Here is a 22,519-nt window from a genome sequence, read left to right as displayed (position 1 = left end):
TACATTAGAGACAATCTTAGAAAAATTATGTTTTTAAAAAATCGATTGTGATTTATTGAAAGTTGTGTAAAATGGTTTAGCTAAATTAACATTCATTTAGTAATTTTAGTAACATTGATTCATATGAAAATTAGAAGTTCAAATAGCCAGTGTTTTTTACGAAAACAAAATATCCATTGAAACCATGCTGTGCCTCATTAAACTTTTAGGCTTAGTACACCAAGCAGGGAACAGTTTTTGCAGACTACTGGACTATCAAACATAATGAGCACGTAGATGGTTCTAGAATTGTTTTTATAAAAATGACTTGGTAGAATCATGTTTTGCTTAGCGGGTGTTCCATGCAAGATTTCTGAATGTTTTTTGATGCCTAATTGCACAGCAGTGTTAATAAAAACTGCATATGTTCTACTATCAAAGAATTTGTTGAAAGAACGTTAGAGTAACATAAAAGAAATTGAACAACGTGTACTTTTAAACATGGGATTGACAATAAACAGCCTAAACTAAGATTGTAAAGTGTTTTTATCACTTTATAATCTTAGTTTAGGTAAGATTGTCTAAGACTAAGGCTAGGATTGTCTACAGTAAGTAGGCTAAGATTCGTCACTTTTGCTAGATGTTTTTGTCTGTAATCTAAGCCTCGCTGAATACATCAGTACTGATTTTATGCATTGGCAAATGTCTTACAGTCAGCATAAAAGACTCTCAGCATCCCTATATGGGATGATTCAAGGGCAAATCATTGTTTTTGCTGTGTCTATATTTTCAGTAATTAAATTGGATTGGAATTTTTTTTTAAATATCTTTAAAATTCAGCATCTTTGGATTACTCCTTACTACATATTTCATATGATATTATTCATTTTTTTGCCAACAATTTGAAAACCCCCATCCACCTAGTGTGTTGAAGCAATTATCACAATTATAGTTATCTTAGTAACTTTGTAGTTGTCTCAGGAAAAACATAACTTCCACTCCATGGTAGCAAATATAGGAAGTTCACACAGTGCTTTAGTGTCCAGTTTGTCCAACAGTCTTTGGTATTGTGCTTTATTTGATTAATTTTTTCAACATATAAGCTAAACAAAGTTAGTACACCAGACAGTACTGAAATGACCCCCTCCCCCTGCCCCTTTACTCCTGTTTCTATTCCCCCACCCTGCCTTAAAGAAAGAACCCTAGGAGGTGGGCTGGGAGATAGGCAAGCATGAAACTTGTTGCCCATTTGATCTTTGACTTCTATTTACAGCTACAGCAGATGGCTTCATTCCAAGGTATTTTTGTGTTGTTTTTTTCCAAAGAAATGAAGCAAAGGGCCGTCAATGGAGCAACAGGCTGCTTATTGTGGGGATATACTCTTCCCCCCGAAAACAGACATTGTTCTACCTTAAACCCACAGTCTGTCTCTGAGGGCTTCACTCCTAATCTGCCATTCTAGTTTTTGTACAGCCTGACAATAGGCCAGTGCATGCTGTAGGCAGAGCATTTTTACAGCAACCACTTGACAGAATGGAGGGACCCAGCACTGCCGAGACAATGAGTTTCCCCTATTTTTCTTTTTCTCTGGTCTTGACCACTTACAACAATACATCCATCTGCAGAATTACAAATGACTCTAGACAAAAACTGTTCATTTGATTGTTTGAACTGGAACAGCTGAAGGGAAATATTGATAAATAGGATAAAGTTGATGGAAAGCAATGAAATCGCTTACATAAGTTTCTGAAGGACTATATTCTAGAAAAGGCAGAGATTACTTTCAATGTTTTGTGTTCACATGCAAGATGATTTTTTTTTATTTCTTCAAAAATTATAGAATTTCAGAAGCTCTGTTGTTAGTTTCTTAACCATATAATTACCAAGCCATGAACTGAATTTATTGAAAGCCTTTTCATTTTATTTTTGTGTACTTTGGGCTTTAATTTATTATATACGAGCAGTCAGATTCCTGAAAGTGACCAAACCCAGTCTAAAACTGTTGTAATTTTCAGATTCCTGTGGCACCCACTCAGAATTTTTGTATTTCTTTTATATTCTTTACAAATGTTTGTCTAGACTAAAGATTTCCTGAGCTGTAGATGGTCTGTTTACTAAGATAGGAAAACTCCCAAATCCTAATTTAGTGTTGTAAAATTCTGGACAAATTCATTATATTTAGTATCCTCACATAAATGGAGCAAAGTTGCATTAACTCTGTAGTACTTACAGTAGATAGCAGTCCAAATAGATTCTGGAATATCTTTAATTCAAGGCTGTATGTTTATTGTAAATATTGTAAATGAACATGAAATCTAATTGTTTTTTAATTTTCTGTTTCTAGAAGATGATTCCATCGCTGACGTTTGTAGGGTCATTTACATAATCTTTAATTAGTTTAGAAAGTGCATCATCTCTGCATGGTTTTTCTCCCAGGGCATTAAAAGGGTGTTAATTCAGTTTTACAGCTACCACATTACTTGTTAGAAGCGTAAAAATATCCTCATCTAAAATCTGGGAACTGTGCCTCTATTTTAATTTAATTCTAATGTAATTTTCTGTGCCTCTGGGTATAAATGTTCTATGAGTATTTTTTGATATTATACAAAACTACTACTGTTTTTAAGTTGGGCAAATTACAAAGGCCAAGATTTAGCAATATTAAGAGCTTTATAAGCAAAGCTTTTGTCTTCAATTAGTAATTTAAGAGATTCTCATCTTGTTGCTTCCCACATGGTTAGGTAGAAATGCTTCCTCTTAATGTTCTTTCTTTCTGTTTTTGTCCTGTTGTCATACATTTAATTCTCACTTTCATTGAGTCGGTAGTCGGTTTTTTTGGGGGGTTGACTTTGTGAGTTCCCTCCCGGGTTTACACATCTCAATTCAAATTCGGTCTATTTAAAGCTGTTGAAATGGGCTCACAATCTTTAATAATCAAGGATTCAACCTGTCTTAATATCTATTAAATCACTGTAGGTTTTACAAACTTGTTTTAATAGGCCCTATTGACATGTTCTCCTAAGAGGTGTCAGAGGTTTTTCTCACCTTTTGTCACTTTTTTGGGAAATTTGGGATGGAAACAGACCTTGTCTAATCATTCCTTTTCTCCCTCTGTAGACTCCATGCTCTCCCTGTCAGAGTACAGTTCGGAAACCAGCCTGGTAAACGTTTGAAGTGTGTTTGAGTGTGCCATTGTGATTTTGTGTGACTAACACCCAGCCTGGATACCTCCTAAGGCATTGAGAAATCAATTAGACAATGCAGTTAAACAGGTCACTGCATGTGGGAAATAATGTCCCAGTTGTCATTGGACAATTTCAGGAGCTGCTTTTACCTGTGATAGAATTGATGGTAGTGGTTGGCATAAGCCTTAGATTTTGTGCTGTATTAAAGAAATATAATTTTTTGGTCAAAAAATGTCTGAAAGCTAAACACTAGCAATATGCATTCTGGAGTTTTAGAACCTAGAATGAGAAATCCATTTATAATATGGAGAGAAGCATTAAAAGATGATTTAGTATTTGCTTTTGGTATTTGGTCTTTAACTGCTCTATGAATGGAAGTAACCATTGGTGTCACTCACTTGGAACTTAACACGGTAGATTAGATGCAGTCATGATTTGCTGTTTTTTGTTCCTTTTGTAACATGGCTAATGTATGTTTAACTGTTTTCTGATGCATGCTTGTTTGGTGTTTTATTTTGTTTCCTTCATATTTCAGTACCTCAGACTTTTGCAGCCACTATTTTTCGTTTTTTTGAATGCCTTGAAGGCAGATCTGCTCGGGTGGCAAATATCCTTGGTTTTATGGAGGGAACTTAGAAAGGCATTCAGTCCATATGTGACTCATATGTCATCAGCACTTGTACAGAAGCAGGCTATTTCCTCAACCACCACATGTCGGCAGTATACTATGTCATCAGAACATGAACCATTTCAGCTGCAGTGTGCAAGACGGGTTAAAAATAACTCTCTCTTTGTTGGTCTCCACTGAGAGACATTAAAGTCTGGTGGCGATGATTCATTCTCTTCATAGTGTAACAGAAGGAAACAGATCAAAGCTGATTCACAAATATTCAGAAGAGAATGTCATGTGGTTTGAAATGAATGCAGTGGTTCTACAATTTCGCAGTAAATGGGCCTCCTTCATGGTTTTGCTGTAATGTAATCACACGCACTTCTTAAATCTTTTAATGTTGTGAAGCTTCCCTCCAGAGCTGTGAAAAATGCCTGTTGTTTTTATTTAAATTTAAATTTAAAAAAAGTTGCACTTTTTTTCTCCCCAATTGAAATTTTGTGTGTAGAAGTAGCTCATCTCTTGCTAAAAGAGGTTGATTGTTGAAGTAACGATTATTGACCAGAATTCTCATCGTCTAAGTATATAACAACAACAAAATAACTCTTGATTTTAATGTGCCTTTCCATATCCATAATAGTGATAAAGAAAGACAAAAAGGTAAGTTTAAAAAGTAATACAAAAATAAAAACAAACTGAACAGAATGCAGGGAAGTCAGACATAGGCTCCAGTAAGTGAGTTTTGAATTTTGATTTGAAGAGAATCAAGCAATTTGTGTCCCAAGGAGCTGAAGGAAGGGCATCCCATGACAAAGGGGCAGTGACAAAAAAAAGCATGATGATCAAAGGTCCCAGATTTAGTCTGAGGTACAGTGAGCATAGCATCAGCCTCACCTGAACGGAGCCTGTGGGAGAGAGGCTTTTATTTTTTTGAGTAGTTTGGTGTCCCCACAGGTTTCCTGTCTTGTTTTATACAGTACTCAGAATCTTGCCATCCCATATACTGTATATCCACTTTCACTTCTAGTTGCTCACTAGCTTGTCCGCTGCAAGAGCTGCCACAGCACATCAGTTGGAGAGAATCCAAAACTACATTCCAGCTCCTTTTGGAGGATTCCCAAGTGTTCCCAGGCCAGCCAGGAAGGATAGCCCCTCCAGTGACTCTGGTGTCAGCCTTGATGGCTCCCCCTGTAGGGGCATCCAGTCCTCGTGCATGTAGAACACGTACTGTAGGGGCAAGTAGAACTCCTGGGAGCTTCCTTACCAGCTTCCAGACTTTTCCCAACTGGCTCCTCTCAATCTGTAGAAATAGAAAATCTGCTCAAAGCTTTCCCACACAGCCATGATTCTCAGCCTGTCTTAGATTGTAAGCCCAACAGCTCGGTGATTAGACAAAGTTCAGGACTGTAGGTGAAGATGGGAGTGTGTATCTATTTGTGAATCGAGAGGTTCATGTGCGTTTCATCGTCATGGACAGGATGCTACAGGTGCTGTGCCTATTCTGTAGCCAGCTTCAAAAGGCCACTGGGTACTTGAACCCACTGGCTAAGAACAGCATAGCTGCTGGGTTCATTGACAGTAACAAGCTCCTCATTACAAGTAATGATCCTCAGAGAGTTAATCAGATCTAATCATGTACATAAATAATTTAATCAATACCTTTCCATTTAAACAATATATTTATGAATATTACTGATGTATGGTTTATTGATTTCATGAAGTTAGCCCTAGAATAAGCACTGACCATTTATGGATCTGCACATCTGTCTGATGGAGTTGCTTGCTTAGAAAATGACCACATTATAGTCATTACAGTCATTACATTTCTTAAAAGAAAGTAAATGAGAGATATAATTCCATGTGAAAAATTTAGAAAGCATTTTGAAAAATAACATAGTAAATAATAATGGTAAATAACTTGATTGGACGTTCAAAACTATTTAGTAGTAATGTCATTTGCGTGCTGTCGTCTGTAATTGGATTGTTTGCAATTCCCCCTAGTGGAAGTCTTGAATCAGTGCTCCATTACAGTTGTTCTGCCTGTTTGCACTCATTTCACTGTGGTCATTTTAATTTTCTGTCTGCGGTAGTAAAACCTTCATAGCAAGTGATCCCTGCCCCTGTGGAAACCTGAGGGTAATAATGATGGGATTAATATCTAGTTTAATTAAACCATTAAATTAACTATTGTCTTCCCTTTCCTCAGATTAATTTAGCTGTGTTCTGCAGGCACAACAGATCTAAAAATATACCCAGATATCCCCTCTTTACTATATGAAACTTGTGAGGAAGTAGCCATAGATTAAGAACAAGCACACAGCTGCTTTTGTTCCTTCTCATTGTTTTCAGAGTATGTTTTATTTGTATACACATTCATGCAGAAAGGAAGGGGGGAAAATATATATAGCACTTGTCACTGGTAATGAATAGTGCTGTTTGTAGAAACAAGTTGTAACCGGTAGTGCTCCTCTGCCTTAACATATCCTACAGTACCACCTCTTCAAATGGAGGTTTTGAGACCTTTTTATTTTGTAAGTTTGCTGCTATTTATATAAAACATAGCCTAATTAAGCTTCCCAGGAGCAGGGTTCAGCAGTGTGTAAATGACAGTTAAAGCTTTCAATGTAAAACTTAACAGCGTCTGATTTGGGAACTTTTGCAAGGGAGCAGTTTATTAAAAGCCAATGTGTTTATTATAAGGTTATCATAAGATCAAGCCACTTCCTGTGGCCACTCCCTGCCACCCTCTTCTGTCCTTTCTCTGCTTTCTCAGATCCTGTGGGAATTAAGCTGCTGACTGGAAAACAACTTCACAAACCTCTGAATTATTATGATCTTGAAAATCAACTTGCTTGATAAAACTGAAATTGATAGCTGGACTTGTATTCTTAAAACAAAATACATATCTTCTTTACGGCTACAAAAAGAACAGTTCAGTGTGGTTTTCTGCAGTTCCATGGTTGGTAACACATATAGACTATAATCATTTCAGATATGGCATTGTAACAGCATCGTTATTGGTACAATATATTTTTTACAGGAGGTTTCACTATTTTTTAGATTAAAAGAGGCCTGAAAATTCTGAATGATCATTGATACAAAAGACAAAGGAATTTGTATTCTCCTGGGGGGTTGGGAAGTCTGACAAAAAAGAAATGACTGAAGAATTTTGTCATGGTATAAGGCAGTTCTCGGCTGTACCTGAGATCACAAAGTGAAACCTAATGTTTTCTCATTTCTAAAAATATTAACTTTCCTTTTCAATTAGAAGGTACTGAAATAGGTCTTAACTGTAAAATGCAACTTTAGGCATTAGTGCTAATACAGTACATTACAGTAGGAAGATGCACACAAAATTGGGGTTTTGTGCATCATATGTTGCATAAGTGTACTCTCAAAAAGTTCATCCTTTGTCTTATATGCTTTCATTAATGACAAAGGCAGGGAGTTGAAAATGAACTATACATTTAAAAGTATGATAATAAATAAGGCTTTAGTGAAAACCAAACCTTGGAATTATTAATTGGAGTGAATTGACTGAAAGGGATGAAGCCACCAATTTCTTTTCATTTGCACTACGTTATCAATGTAATTAATTTTGCAATCAAATGGTTTTCTGTTGAGATGGAGGCTCCCCACCGTCATGAGAGGGTTAAGATGGAGAGTGCTGCTTGCTTGCTTCTCCCCCTGACCTAAATAAGGCAGCTTCATATCCTCAGGGTCTCAATGAGCTCCCCGGTTTAGATTCAATGCCGCCTTCCCACACAGGAAGAGAGGTTGTCTGTCTTTGCCTCTGTAGAAATGCTCTGGTTTTGGTGCAAGTGCAGACGATTATACCGTATAGGAGCTATTTTATGAAAGCACAGAGGCGGCGTGGAACAAAAGAACAAAAGGGATCTGAGTTCTAGTCAGTAAAAGAAAAACAAACAAAAGGGCAGGATGCGGTAATTTACCCTTCATAGGATAGATTTCTCCTAGCCCCTGCTTGTCATTTATTTAATTTGGCTTACTTCCTCCATGCAGAAAATTGTCACAGCCCATATGTACACTGACACGCAAGGCTGTGTGCGGTTTTCTTTTCTCCCAAGGGTGGGGATGGTGAAAGCAGACAAAGTGTTCTGTGTTCTGTTGCCGGCTGCACTCTCAGTGCACACAGCACTGGTGTACCTGTACTGTTCCATAGGCACCTTTGGTCCTGCTCCATGAAATATCACAGTCAGTAGAACATATGAAGCAGTATTTTAACAAAATTCACCCTCCCCCATGCAAGTGCATAGGATGAATGATCAGAGACATTAATGTTTGAATTATCTCTGAATCGTAACACTTAACAGTTCCAATTTAACCGTTTCAAATTCACTCCATAGCAATAATTGCATGCTTTGCAAATGAGGGAGATCCACAAATCTGTTAAACACTATTTTACTTTGCAGGAAGGAGAGGATGGCGCATTCAGGGGGCAGTGAAGCAGAATGCGTTTTGTTAGATGTCGTCCTCCTCTCCAGTCCTGTGAAGCTGGGGCTTTGTGTTGCCTCAGCGCCGGCGATGCAGTGGAGGTCACATGCCTGCTGTCACTCTTCTGGCCACTAACATTTCCGCCATTGTTTTATTTCACATCTCTTGTCATTACTATAAGTGTGATGGTATGTTTTTGCAAAGAAACCTCAGCACAGAACACTTTTCTACTGTTTAGCTGACTGTAAGCAGAAACTTTCTCACAAGTTTTCCTCACAGAGAATGGGTTAGAAGTCAGATTGTAAATTGACTCTTCTTTGCATGAAGAAGATTTTCTGACAGGCCGGGATTCTCATCTACCTACTTAGATCTTACTCAGATCCCTTAAAAGGCAAGTCAAAACTGCTGTGACAGAACTCACCTTGTGGTAAACCATTTTCAAGATAATTTATCTGATGGAAAGATCCTTCCATTTTATAATCTATTTATCCAGTACAGGGTCACAGGGGAGCTGGAGCAAGCAATGGGTACAAGGCAGGATATACACTGGACAGGATGCCGGTCAATCACAGGCCATGCACACACACAAACCAAATAGAGAGGCCCTTGATGTCATTATACACAGTATATAAAATTGTTTTTATTCTAGAGTGTATTGATCTTTCTAGCATCAACTCAGGCTAGGTTGGCATTGCTAAGAACAGGAGCCTTTTAACAGTGAAACACGGCAGTTAATAAGATAAAAATAAATATACTTCCTGTTGCAAGGAATACAGAGTTGAAGTAAATGGAGAGTAACTCGATTTAATTCATCATGTGATGTTTCAATGTCTGGCAAGAATGCTGCGATTCTTAAAGCATTTTATAAACCTGGTTTTCTAGCTGAATTCTGAATTTGCTTGCATTGGCAATTCTAGTTGTCATTAGATACAGGATTTCATCAGTAGAATATGTAGTCAAATATACAGTTTAATACAACAGAAAAAAACATTAAAACTGTTTTGAAAAAGACAGGATGCAGTATAAACAGGTTCCAGAACATTTCACGAATCGTACCAAAAACATGCTAGCTGTTCTTTTTCTTGTACAGTGTCCTCCAAAAGTATTAGGACAGCAAAGTATAAAAATGCTATTTTTACTTTATAGTCAATTTGGGATCTTTTGATTAAATCAAACGACATGTACAATATAACATGCAATTTATTTTTGAGTATTTCCATGCCCACATTTGATCATATTACAACAGAAATGTATTGTGTTCAACTCAATCGTTTCAAGTAACCATAAGTCACTATAAAATTCAGTACTTTTCAGAGTGTAAAAGTCATTATTTGCTTCCCCTTGATACCTTGATATTCTATACAGTATATGCTATTTGCAGTCCCAGTACTTTTGGAGGGCACTGTTTGTTGATTTATTAGACTATGTGTTTGCAGTGCTTTCATTTAACCTTATACAGTGGCATGAATGAGGTTTGCTCAATGATAAAACCTGCAGTACAAAACACATCTAAAAGCCCTCTCTGTGTAGCAGGCTTAACAACCAGGGAAATGACTTGGGGGCTAGCATACAACTCTACATTATCCCTCCCTGCCAAAAGTACCGGATATTGCATCCTTCTGAGCCCCACAAGCTGTAACCTTTGTCTTTCTCTGTAATTTCTTATTCTTGCTCCAGTATAAACACACAGCAGTGGAAAGTTTGAGAGAGGCGTCCAGATTGCAGATCAGACATGTTTCTTTCCTGCCAAGCCTGTCAGTATCCATTATATTTCAGGGGTACGTGGCAATTAAATGTGCTGTTATTTCACATCTTTTTTTGTGACTGAGTTTTGTGAAAAAATCCAAAACATACCTAACTTTGCATATAAAGAGATAAAGACATGTTTCCATAAAAAACATCATCGCAACCTGCTCGTTTTCAGTAGTTTGCTCCTTGTGTTCAGTGCTAAATAGATTTTGAATACAATTTAGGAGGAGAGTTAAATGACTCTCAGTTCTGCCAGTGTATGTCTATTATTCAGAAAGTAATAGCTTTCATCTCTAAAACATTTTAGTAATCCCTTTAAATAGTATAATGTGTATTTTGAAGATGTTTGACTTGCCGAAAATGCTTATGTTTAGGATAAAAGCTTTAAATTAGAGGTCATTTAATAAGGTCCGTAGAATTACACACAGCAGTCTCAGTTTTGACATGCCGCTCAAAAACACACAAGAAATCTGCATGGCTCTACAGGATGAAAGAGAATATTGACTTGTTTACTATTTAAAGCCGTGTGCGTCATTCCTGATTTTGCTTATTTCAAGATGCTGCCCAGGACACTCCTCCATGTCATCAGTATTCATCCCCATGAATAACAGCATGGCCCAGAATGGCACTGGACCGATGCATGTTCCTTTCTCACATTTAATCTGGTCTGGACCAAAGGCCAGCTTTTATGGCTCCACTGAAAGGCAGCCCAAACTGAACAATAAATACGTTTGGTGTTTTCCAGCACATTCATGAACAGATTGGATGATTAACTTATTTTTCTAACTGTGGCATAGATGTTCGCTTATGTAAGTGTGCGCGGGACCCTATGGAGACAGTTTGTCACTTTCCTTCCTCCAAGTGTGTCTCATACTTGGCCTGTAGCTCGCAGGCTAATCACCCGCAGACCCTCATTTCAGAGAACAGAAGGCAGCAGCTGCCAGCCTTGGCAAGGACCGCTTTTTTTCCATTTCTTGATTTTCCTTTGTTCTACAACCTTTTAAAGAGCTAGAACCTATCTCGCTCTCTCTACAGTTTTCGTAAGCTTCATTTTATTCTTTTGTTATGGGCTTCAGAAATTGGTAACCCAACCAATCCAGGCTCTGGTAATTGCTCTGTTTTCATTCACATCGGGAGTCCTCCATGTATTAGAACTGAATCTGCAAGTTAAAACATAAATAAAGCTCGCTTGTGCAACTCTGATACATTTCTTTTTGTAATTCTAGCCAATCGAAGAGCTGGCAATGCTGTCACCTCAATCCTGGCCAAAGAGCTGATGCAGGACGATGCTGTTGCTACCACGCCCAAGAAAAAGACTAAAGTCGAGAAGCAGGAGATGCAGGAAAACGCAGTGGAAACAGATGAGGCAGAAGCACTAGAAGACATTTTAGAAGCTCCACCAGCGAGATCCAGTTAAAAGAAAAATGACCACAAGACTCGAGGTTGCCGAAATCGAAAAGCGAGCACACAGCCATTCCTCTTTCAGAGTTCAAATAATGCCTTCCTTAAACAAGACATCCTGACAGGCACTAAAAAGTGTAAGACGGAGAGGAGGATGCCTGTCTTTGTGTTTGTTGAAAGACTTTTTTTTGATTGTTATTCTACGTTTACTTTTAACACTGGTATGGTTGCTGTAGGCACCTATTTACACTGGATCAGTCTGTTAGAATGTATAAACTAAGGGTCTCTTAACATGCATGTGCATGAAACATAATAATGTCTTGAATCTGAAATCTTCAAATGAAAGCCCAAGATATGTTAGGGGACGATTTGGTCAGCTATAAATTCATTATTTCTTTACTATATTTCAGTGTAATGTTCATGGCGAAGGCAGTGAGCTCATAACTATTTATTACCAGTTAGATAAGGACAGATTTTACACACAATAGCACGGGGGGGCACCCAATAGCACGATTGGGTTTTGGAGTCTGACTTGTTTGTGCAAGCCATTGGTCTTCTACACCAGAACGTTCCTGGCAGTGGCTGGAATTGACTAAAATGTAACTTGAGAACGTTTTACAGATACATCTTATGTATGCGGTGCATCTTTTAAAAAAATAAAATTCCTGAATGCAGTTACCTGTATAAAAAAGTGCCAATATAATTTAAATGTGAGCACGTTTCAGATAAAAAGTAGTTTCAGGGGCTAATGTAGAAAGCGTCACCACATGATTTCCTGCCAGTTCCCTTTCTGTCAATCTGGAACCTCACCACCTTTTTGTTTTGTATTTAAGGGAATGAATGTTTTTTTTTGTGTTCTTGACATCTGCATTTAAACATCTTTTTGTATAATGGTTTATTTAGATATACAGTATCTCTGAAAATGCACTGAGTTAAAAATTCAAAATTTTTAAAAGCACATGAAATGTATAATTACTCCGTAAGCCTTGTGGTGTCACTTTTAGTCAGCTCCAGCCATAAGAGGTTGTATGCATGAGTGTTAGATCTTTTTTATTGGATTTACAACATTTAAGGGAGTTTCAGGTTCTAGAATTATAAATTAAGGGCAAATTAAATGACATATGCCACGACGTCATCTTCTGGTCTCTTCTGTATTCAATGTAGTGCTTACGTATTCAAAAACAAGAATGTACCTAGGTACAGTAGCTTCATCGGGCATGTCATCAATTGACGTCAATGAGGTTAATAATGGGTCATTTGTAAAGCCTTCTGTAATGTTCAGCTGGTGGTCATCAGCTTCTGCGTCATGCTGGTGGGTGTCTAGTAACGATTATCTTGCAGCACTGACAACATTTTCTCTTCCAAAATACTGCTGGGATGGAATCTGACCGAACAGAATGCTGAGTAATCTCCAGTATTATTGCTGGAGAAAACTATTTTTCTTAAACATTCTTCCTTCTCATCACGATGCAGTTCTAGAAGGCGTGTGTACCTTTGTGTTTTAGCCCCTGGAGGAGGCTACTGTTTGACGTGTTCTATTTCAACACGTTTAAGTATCAGTCACATATCATGAGGTCATGAAAGTTTGTGCTGATGGTATCTGTGAAGTCCAGCTGAGGTGTGTGCTTAATTAGGCTCAATTAAATCCAAAAAGAGACATTTTCCCATGACGCATATCAATAAGAAAATAATCAGTTAATTATTGATTTATTTTTTGAAATACTGAATTTTATTTCTTGTACAGTTTATGATTCATTCTGTTTTCCATGTAGGACTCCATGTCACAGAAAAGAATGAAAACAACTCAAAATACAGACTCGAGAAAGTACTGTTTTTTTAACATTGTGATATCAGTGAAATTTGAAAAAGTGAATACTAATAATGGGATTCACATCAGGGTAAAATTTTAAGCCAGTGTTCCGCTATAGCTTAATTTTATGTTTATTTTTTTTATTTTGAATAATGTTTTAATATAAGTGATACAGAATCAATTACATTTTTTCATGCTATTTGTCTCCTCTTTAGTGGGATGTTACTTGTATATTGAACAGTATTTAGGTATTCTTTGCAGCTGTTAAAGTATTGAAGCCCAGAAGATTAAAAATGTATTGAATATGTTCTTGTCAGTGAAATTTTTTTTTTAATGAGCTATCCAGACATTTTCACAATTGATTTTTCTGAACACTGAAAAACTCTGTCTAGCATCTGTGTTGTGTATATCAATTAGATAACATTGATTTTTGACTATTTAAAATTAGAGAAAGATGATTAGCCATTTCTGTTAAGTCTTGTCCTGATGCAAGATCTGTGATCTGTACACTTACACATAGGGTGTTTTTCTTTTTCTACTCTTAAGTTTACCTGTCATATCACCGGGCTACAGTGATACTATTTACTGTTCTTCTCCCTGTGTAATTTATTTAAGTTATGTTAAATGGTGATAAAAGCTTTCAGCTGGCTTTCACGACGTGTTAAATCTTTGTGCACTATCTCTACATCTCCAGTCATTGCCCCTTGTGTTTGCTATCTGAAAACCAGAAGTGGACAAAAGACCATCTGAATTTGACCATCTGAGGTATGAATTTGAAGCACTTACAGAAATGGCTTCCTCAGGGAGTGAGGAACCCACTGAAGCCCAGCAGGTGTGAGCCTGGCCAGTACCTGGATGGGAGACCTCCTAGGAATGCTAAGGTTGGTGCTGGAAGAGGTGTTAGTGGGTATAGTAGGGGGTGCTCACACTGAGGTCTGGGCCCCGATAGTGACGGGGGACACTAAACGGTAAAAAAGGACCCGTTCTTCGGATGAGATGTTGAACTGAGGTCCAGACTCTCTGTGGTCATTATTATTAGAGACTGTGCAGGAGACAATACAGTTCCTCTGACTACTGACCTATTAATAACCAAATAAGCAGACCAAAGGGCCCCATTTCATTTGTAACCAGTACAAATGCAGGAAAAAAACTGTGTTAAATGTACTTGGGTTTGAAATGTAGAAATGTTAAGACTTCCTCCTTCTTGACTATTGCATTTTTGACCATAAATTTTGCTTGGTTTTCACCTGGTATAGATGTTTCACCTTTTCTCTTTATGAAATGCAACATTAACAAAAATGCTGATACTTTTGGAGACTAGTTTGCACTGTGAATAAAAGTTTAAATAATCAAGAACGTAGATCCAGTGAGGAAAGGCCAAGTAATGAATTATGATGAAGGTGTAAGTGTAATATGGGGGGGGGGGAGGTGGATGACAGGAAATGTTTCCTTCACAGTTTTGGCTGTGTGTGTTGTGATTCATTCAGGAAGCACCTGGGCATGGGGCCCAAAATAAGACCAGCAAAGTTTTTCTCCAAGACACAGAAGAATTATTTCAAAACCAGCCCTGTCTTCAATTCCTGTTTATTTGTTGGGGAGGAATTGGCAAGCGGAAGGATTTGTGGAGAACAGGAAGTGAATAGGTGGCGCTGTAAGACCATGAATGAAAGTTTTCTCTTCCAGTGACCTCTGCCCTGGTAGTGCGTCAACAAAAGTGTCACAAACTCTCTGCAAGGACAAGTCAGGATGTCAATCTCCGATCAGATGTTTTTTTTAATCCGTATTAATGAACAACTCAAGCCGATATTTTTCTATCATCAACAGGCCTTTTCCTGAACATTGTAACATGTTCAGGAAACTGGCCTGTTATAAATATGTGGAATGGGATATTAGTTACTTCTGAAAATACAACAGTCAATGGAATTGCAAGAGAACATCATCATGATGGGTTCACAGTTGGGTTCTTCCCTGATGTCACACGCTCAGTTTGTTGTAGGGATTTGAAGCTTGTCTTCAACCAACCAGGCTTTTTGAAAATGTACAGTATATTATTCTTCATATAGTATATAGACCCCTAATTTCTTACTGCTAGGTATGGGGGATTTTCTGATTCATTTATGACTGATATTCAGTGGAACATGCATACTGTGCATACTGTATAACCAGTCTGGCACAAGGTTTACCATTCAATATTTTGAAATATGTTTATGCTTTGGATTGTAAGTAATCCTGTATAATAGCTTTTATATACTGTATATACAGAGCATTTCAGCCATGATCATACTTATTTGGTAAAATAACACCATATTACCTGTAGAATATGACAGGTGTGCAGTTTCATTGTGTTACAGTACATAAGTGTGTGCTACATTATCATATTGAAGTACATTAAAGACTGTTGTAAGTCTTCTGCCAACTGCATCAGTTTCCATGGTGTGCCAAGTTCTTTGAATTTTACATCAGTCAGGATAAATACTGTATATCATTTAGTCTTGGAACACAAGGTACTGTTGTAGGGATCATGCTTTATGTTAAAATTTCTTAAACAAATGTGGTTTTACATTTTACAATGCTTTTATTTTGTTTGTTTTATTTCCTATAAGTAAGAAGTATTTTCATGCTGTTTTTAGAATGTCATGTTTTCACGTTGCTCAATTTGCTGTTTCGTAAGGCATTCCGACTTTGGCTTTGTTCTTTGTTCAAAATTCTTATGATGTTTTTGTATTTTTTTGGTCTTTCTCAGTCCCAGCATATATATATATATATTGGGATGACATGTGGCCAGAAAATACTGTAATTACATGAACGCTTTGTCCTTTTAAAGCATATGTTGTCTTTGAATATGGTGTGCACTTTGATCACGAATGCTGTTGCATCAGATTGCAGTTGGAATGTTTATTGTAGTAGTGGGAGTTTAATTTTCTGGGCTTTTCATTTGTTGGAATCTGACTCTATGAATAGTTTTTTGGCAGGGAAAACCAGTAACCAAGACAGCTCTGCTCTTCACTTTCAAGTGTCTAAGATGATGTCAGTATAGAATGCAGAGGGAAAGACATTGTCAAAAAAAAAAACAGTGGGGGATAGTGGGAGGGCGCTCGTACTCCAGGATCATGATGTCATGAACCCCACACTGTTGTTATCCATATGTCACAATAGTCTCAGACACCAGATCTCAACCCAGTCAAGGGAATGATTGTTTTCCAGTAGCTAAGCCAAGGCAAGGCAGCCTTTTTATGTTATGAAACAGCTTAGTAGTTATACCTACAGTAAGTTACTGAACAATATGAACAGATCAATAGAATTTAACCTACAGTACATATTATATGTCACTGTGTAAGGATTACAACTATACTAAGAAAGAAGTTCTTTTTTTAAAGTAATAATACACTTTTAGTCTTTCAGCTGTCTAAAACAGCAAAGTACACTATGTGAGTGGATTATCAACCCCATATATGCTCTGTTAGTTCCAAACATTTGAAGGGAGATGAGCTATATTTTTGGGGTCACATGTCCCTGTAAAAGAAGAAAACAGTTCAAATGTGTATGGGTTTTTTTATTGTAAACCAGCAAAAAGAGAAAAGAATCATCTGGAAACCTGGCTGACCTGCAGAGAAGAGAGTAAGAGGGAGATTGAGAACTTTTCAAACAAACTGCATCAACTATTTATGGAAACTTCTTTAGGAATTGTTATTTTTTATTCACTATTTTTACCTTAGAATGGCTGAGCTCTGCCCTTGCCCTAAATAAACCATCCAAACTATTCCTTGACATGCTGTAGGTCTAAGGGATGACTCGATGTAGATTCTCGTGAATAGAATCAAGTCTCTATAGGCCAAGGAGAACCATTTCCATAGAGTTTATGCTTTCAAAAGTGTTCAAAGACCTGGGTTTTGGATACTCCTAAATAATGCTCCAAGGAAAGGGTCCATACCTTAAAAAAAGATGGATGAAATTGGTATATATTTTTATAAAGATCTTTGCAGCCAGTGCATAAAATGTGCCAACCAGCCTGATCACGCAGTACCGAAAAAAAACAATACTTATGTGAGAGAAAATATTCCACAGCAATGTTTTTGATCAAGTGAAAGTGTTCCTATACCATAATTATGCTTACAGTAACTAGTTTTAACCTTCACTTTATAGTTTTTGTTTATGCTACCTGCATGTCCTCTTTTTATTTGCTGTTGCCATTTTGATTTTACTATCTCAATCCACTGGGAAATCCAGAATTGGCCAGAAAATTGGCTGCTGTCTTGTTCCCAGTTATAAAAATAAGTTAAACTGCTGCTATATAAATTATGCGTTGTCGCCGCTTGATATTAAACCTAAAATTTCCATTGTTGATTGCTTCCCTTCATATGCATTTGATTATGGCAGTGAATTTTAAGTTACTGTAGAGTGCTGAAAGGCTGATCACAGTCTCCAGAAGTGGAAAACTGTGTTGTTAAACATTCAAGCGTACACCCCTATTTTAATTAAATCTTGTATTTAAAAATTTGTTGGTATATCTTTGGGTTGGGGTTTTTATGTTCCCTAAAAGTTATTATAGAGCTCTTCAGAATGGTTCAACAGATGAAGCAATGCAACATGTGCATGCTATCTGTGTTTGAGACTGCATGATCTCACTGTCACATGGAATCCATATAACTCACCATAACATTTTGCTTTTCTTGTCACTGGCCCAGCTATAAGTAGAGTTTGGCAGAGAGTATTTTTTTCCTTTCCAGTCCAGATTTAAAAACATATGGAAATGCATTTTAGTTCCCCAGCATGTTTCATCTGATATTAATCACATCGTGGCAGTTTGGAAAACAAATAAATACATTGAAAAACCACCCTATTTATCATTCATCCATTTTCACTACAGATTTTTTTAAAGAAATCCAATATTGTAGATGAATGCCTATTTTTTTCTACACAATCCTAATAGCAGACATATGGTTATGTGAATTAAAAAAATACCTATATAAGTAACAGAGTTACAATGGAATCTTTTAGGCTTCGCATTTTTTCTGCTTCAGATGTGAACCAGCAATGTCCCATGACACCAAGAAAACACACTTCCATTCTTAAGTATTGTCTTACATTCTTAAAGTGAAAAGCACACACGCATTCAGTTTTGTCTCCTTTCAATTATCCCTCATTGCCGCAAGAGAGGAATTTTTAATTAGTAAAATAATAGCCTTATATTAATCTTCCTGCTTGGATATTTAGGACTAAAGGAGTGCGTCACATACCTCACAATAAATACGGTTTTTCTCCCCCAAAACAAACAGGGAGTATCCATAATGAAGCAATTAAATTGCATATGGAAAAGTCATGTGAAGATTAAAGGGTGTGTTAATCTTATTTCCTACTGAGACACCTTGATCAAACCATCCGCTCACGGGAACTCATCAGAATCACATTGCTTGTAAAGCAGCAGGGAGATGCCAAGTGGAAGTGGCTTATGGATCTAAATTGCGACCAAAAATTCAAAAGGGAAAGTCCTGTGTGAAAAACGTGTTTTTAACACTCCCTGTAAAACTATCAGACTGGGAACAAAATGAATTTTCAAATGAATAACAAAGTTATTGAAGCTCAGTGAATACAATCTGTAAGGTTAAAATGTTAATATCTCTTGATTGGATGGACTGAAATATTCAACTCTGTATTAGTGTTCTTCTGTTTCCTTGACTTTGAGAGGTTTGACCTTCTCGCAGAAAACATATTGGATAACATTGCTAGTTCATGCCACTTGTTTATTTGCTTTGTCATATAAATAAGATGAAAATCTAGGAAAACTGATTTGTGAGATATTTGAGGTGGTAAAAATATTTGCAAAAAGGCTTTGTGAAAGACTTGTTCTTGGTCAGCTTTGTGTTTCTCATGTGAATACGTATAAATATAGCTTAATTTTCAAGTTTATCAAAGATGTCATTTGGAATGATAAATATTTTCATCAGGATCTAATTAACAGCTTCGTAATTCAGGTTTGAACAATACTACCCACACTTGAATGCCTTACAGACTCCAACCCAAGGAAAAAAATATAATCGGGCTTCAGATTCAAAACAGTTAGCTATATTGTAGCAAGCTTGCATGATTGTTTCTTCTAAATGGAAAAAAATACTGTAGCAGGGTATTTTAAAAACAAGTCCTTGTGTTATTAAGCTGCTGTTTGTGGAATAGCTGGAGGACAAGTCCTCCCACTTTACTTTTATTTTTCTTCCCCCTATCAGTCAGCAAAGAAGCTGCACATAATTGCCAGCCTAATCATGCCCAGACAACACAATGGGCCCTGAATTTATAAAGTAATGAACTGACTAGTTCAAAGGAGAAATAATTAAAGCAGGCTGTTTTCTCAGGATCTGCTTGGCAAGCTTGTGCTTCTGTGGTCTCCAGGTAGCAGGCTTGTCGACAGCGAATATTTCCACTGTGAACTGTCCATTGTGTACCCTACTGAGAAGAAAGCAGTAGGAAATTCTCTATAAATAGATCCACAGTATCCTACATTTTAAACATTTTAAATCTGATTTTTTTGCTAATATTAAGAAGGTGGACAATCCTCTGTTTTATCGTGGCACTGGTTGTGTTAAATTGTTTTTTTCTCAGTTCTGTCAAAAAGCTGACGTAAATACTGTTGGCTGTAATTAAGCAAATCTCAGTGTTCATGTCATTGACCTGGGTTGTGTCTGAGTTGCTTCCTATTTTGAAGCACTAAGAGTTTCCTTTTCAGGGGGTTCCTCAGTGCTTTAGCTTAGTAAACTGATGGATGACATGAAGCAGGCACAGAGGGCTGGCTTCAGAATTGCTAGTACAAGATGAGCATTAAATTGGAGCCCCATAGTGACTTAAATATTATTTAGGTTTATGGTCAATAGAATTAGCTTTTTTTGTCTCACTATTGCAAAATCATTCTTTGTGACAAGGGAGACCAGACTAGGAATGAACTCTCTTTCCTTTAGATTTTAGTGGCTCATTATCGGCCAATGGTTGAGAAAAAAATTCTAGCAATAGGAATAGGGATAAAGTAACAGATCTGTTCTCAATCAGCCCTTCTCTATAAAAGTATACATTGTTTTAGGAAAAACTGTCATATACACTTTGTTGTGTTCGGAACCACATCTTTTAGCTCATACAGAAATCTGAGAGTCCCCAGAATGGCCACCTGTGTGGGAGAAGGTCTAAGTAAATGAAGTGACTTCAAGTGAAGGTTGTAAAATTGTGAATGAAACTGAGTTTTTCTGCTGGAGATCTGACAATCATGGTGTTCTGCTTATCTAATGGAAAAAATATCTGCAAAGCATTTGTTGCTGCTGAATCTCAGAGCTTATTAAAGGCTGGGTTGATGGTCATTTAAGCAATAAGAATTGTGGTTTCCTAAGATGCTTATCCAAAATAATTATGTACCAACATGTGTAACAAATACTGCAGAAAATCTTGACTCAAGGGTGATTAGCACAGGATGAGGTCAAGTGAACTGATTTGCCACCGTATCATCAGGCAAACAAAATGACATCTTACTCATGTCAAGCTAATGTCAAAACAGCCAAAGAGGGCCAAACCAGCTTAGCGAAAACATATAGTATTGTACTAATGAATGGAACAGCTAATAAGCTAATAAGTGGAATAGCTTAGCGGAAGTGGATAGTGAAAGACATTTATGTAATTCCTTAATTCAATTTTACATTTCCATAAAATCTAGTCTTCTAAGTATTTACAGTATGTCAGCTCTTATTGAAAGAGTTGTACTGTTGCGTCTTTAATAGTTGTATTTGGTAGGTATATCAGCTTCATGTTAGTCACCCTATTCAACACCCAGTAAGGGAGTTACAGTATATGAGAGAAATTCAGTAACTGAGAGAAAGGGAGTCATAAAGTACAGCACAGATGTAAATTAGTCCAATTTATAAGTGAAACCATAGCATGTGTTAGCCTTTTGTGTTCTTAATCTTTAAAAACTAGATTTTTTTTATTTAGAGAGCTGCCTTAGATCTATTTTCTCTGTTAAACAGTATTCCTGTTTTAGCAAAGTTAAAAAATGTTTCCCCTTCACATGAATATTTTGATAAACGGTTTATGATTGTCATGGTGGTTAACAAAGCGTGTGACACTAATGAAATGCAATGGTGCTCTAAAGATAAGAGCTCTTCTGAACTGGATGCTAAAGGAGAATAGCATAAAATGAATTTCACTGTGACTTCCAATTAGAGCTTTATCATAAAACCACTTTGCTGGAAGTCAACTGAACTTGGCCTAGATTTCATTCCAACTTGAGCTATTTCAGATGTTAATCAAAGCACAAAAAAACTGTATACAATTACTGGATAGATCAAACACTTTGATACACAGAATGTTTGAAATTAGGTCCTCACAACTTTTCAGAATTTTTTTAAATTATATATGCAATAAAGAAAGGAAAGAGGCATTTCCTCTATTGTTTCTAGTAGAAGAGAATCAGAAAGTATTTAAAAAGTAAGCAGAGAACCAGTGTTATCCACATGAAATATTATCTGTTCAATTGCATTTTGACCAACAGATTGACTGATTAGATTAACAGACTGATGTAGTTTTAAATTATCAATTGAATTAAATGTATCTGCTAGTGCTTCTCTCGCTTACATAAAATACATCTTTAAAAGAGTTTTTTTTTCCTTTCTTTAAAGAAAATTCAGGAAAACAAAGATTTTGTTGTAGACAGCTACACTGTTCAGTTATCATTTTGTATGAAGAATAGGTTTCATTTAATCCACAAACTAGGTGATTGATTGCAAAAAGTAAATGAGTCATTTTCATTGCACCACAGCCTTGTTTCACTTGGCTGTCTATAAATGAACTGACAAGTGAAGGAGTAGTGCCCTATTATCGGATTGTTTTATTTATGAATAAATCTTTTCTGCAGCAGAAGCAGGTGACGTCGATGAGTAAACCTTTCATTTTTTTCTTTTTACACAGTCTGAAGACTGTGTTTGAAGGAGTTGCTTGTGCATTACCCATACTTGACAATCCTCCCATTGTGTACAATAGAAGACTGCAAAAGATCCTTTAATACAGTACATTTCTATGCTTTGGACTTACATTGAAATGGAATATTAATCTGAAATGGAACCACCATGCCACTAGGGTTAAGAGGGAATGAAGAAAGCCCTCCAAATGTCAGCTGAATTATTTTTTGTCCTTGACAGGCGGGTTACATTCAGCAAGGAGTGGCACAACCACATATATTTTATTTTTCGCTTTGGACTTCAGACATGATCAATTTGATTGTTTTGCATAGCATGCAGTGCATTTGAGCTGCTGGAAAAGGATTGTAAATTAGGTGGCTCTCTAGATAAAGAGTGCCCCCTG

The 22,519-nt window shown here is 36.9% G+C and overlaps 1 protein-coding gene across 1 annotated transcript in view; it reads left to right on the top strand.

The window, feature by feature from the left end:
- The window catches only part of LOC148821252 (protein diaphanous homolog 1-like), a 43,241-nt gene extending 29,749 nt beyond the window's left edge, over nt 1–13,492 (top strand). The window contains exons 10-12 of the mRNA XM_088932531.1: nt 3,097–3,140; nt 9,907–10,007; nt 11,205–13,492. Of these exons, the coding sequence (XP_088788657.1) occupies nt 3,097–3,140; nt 9,907–10,007; nt 11,205–11,298 (239 nt within the window). The 3' untranslated portion in view covers nt 11,299–13,492. The remainder of the gene's footprint in view (nt 1–3,096; nt 3,141–9,906; nt 10,008–11,204) is intronic.
- Nucleotides 13,493–22,519: the final 9,027 nt, after the last annotated feature.

Source organism: Atractosteus spatula, chromosome 14 (genome assembly GCF_055471065.1).
Source record: "Atractosteus spatula isolate fAtrSpa1 chromosome 14, fAtrSpa1.hap1, whole genome shotgun sequence".
Classification (NCBI taxonomy): Eukaryota; Metazoa; Chordata; class Actinopteri; order Semionotiformes; family Lepisosteidae; genus Atractosteus; species Atractosteus spatula.
Note: the sequence above shows the minus strand (reverse complement) of the source record. Positions and strands in the feature narration are given on the sequence as shown.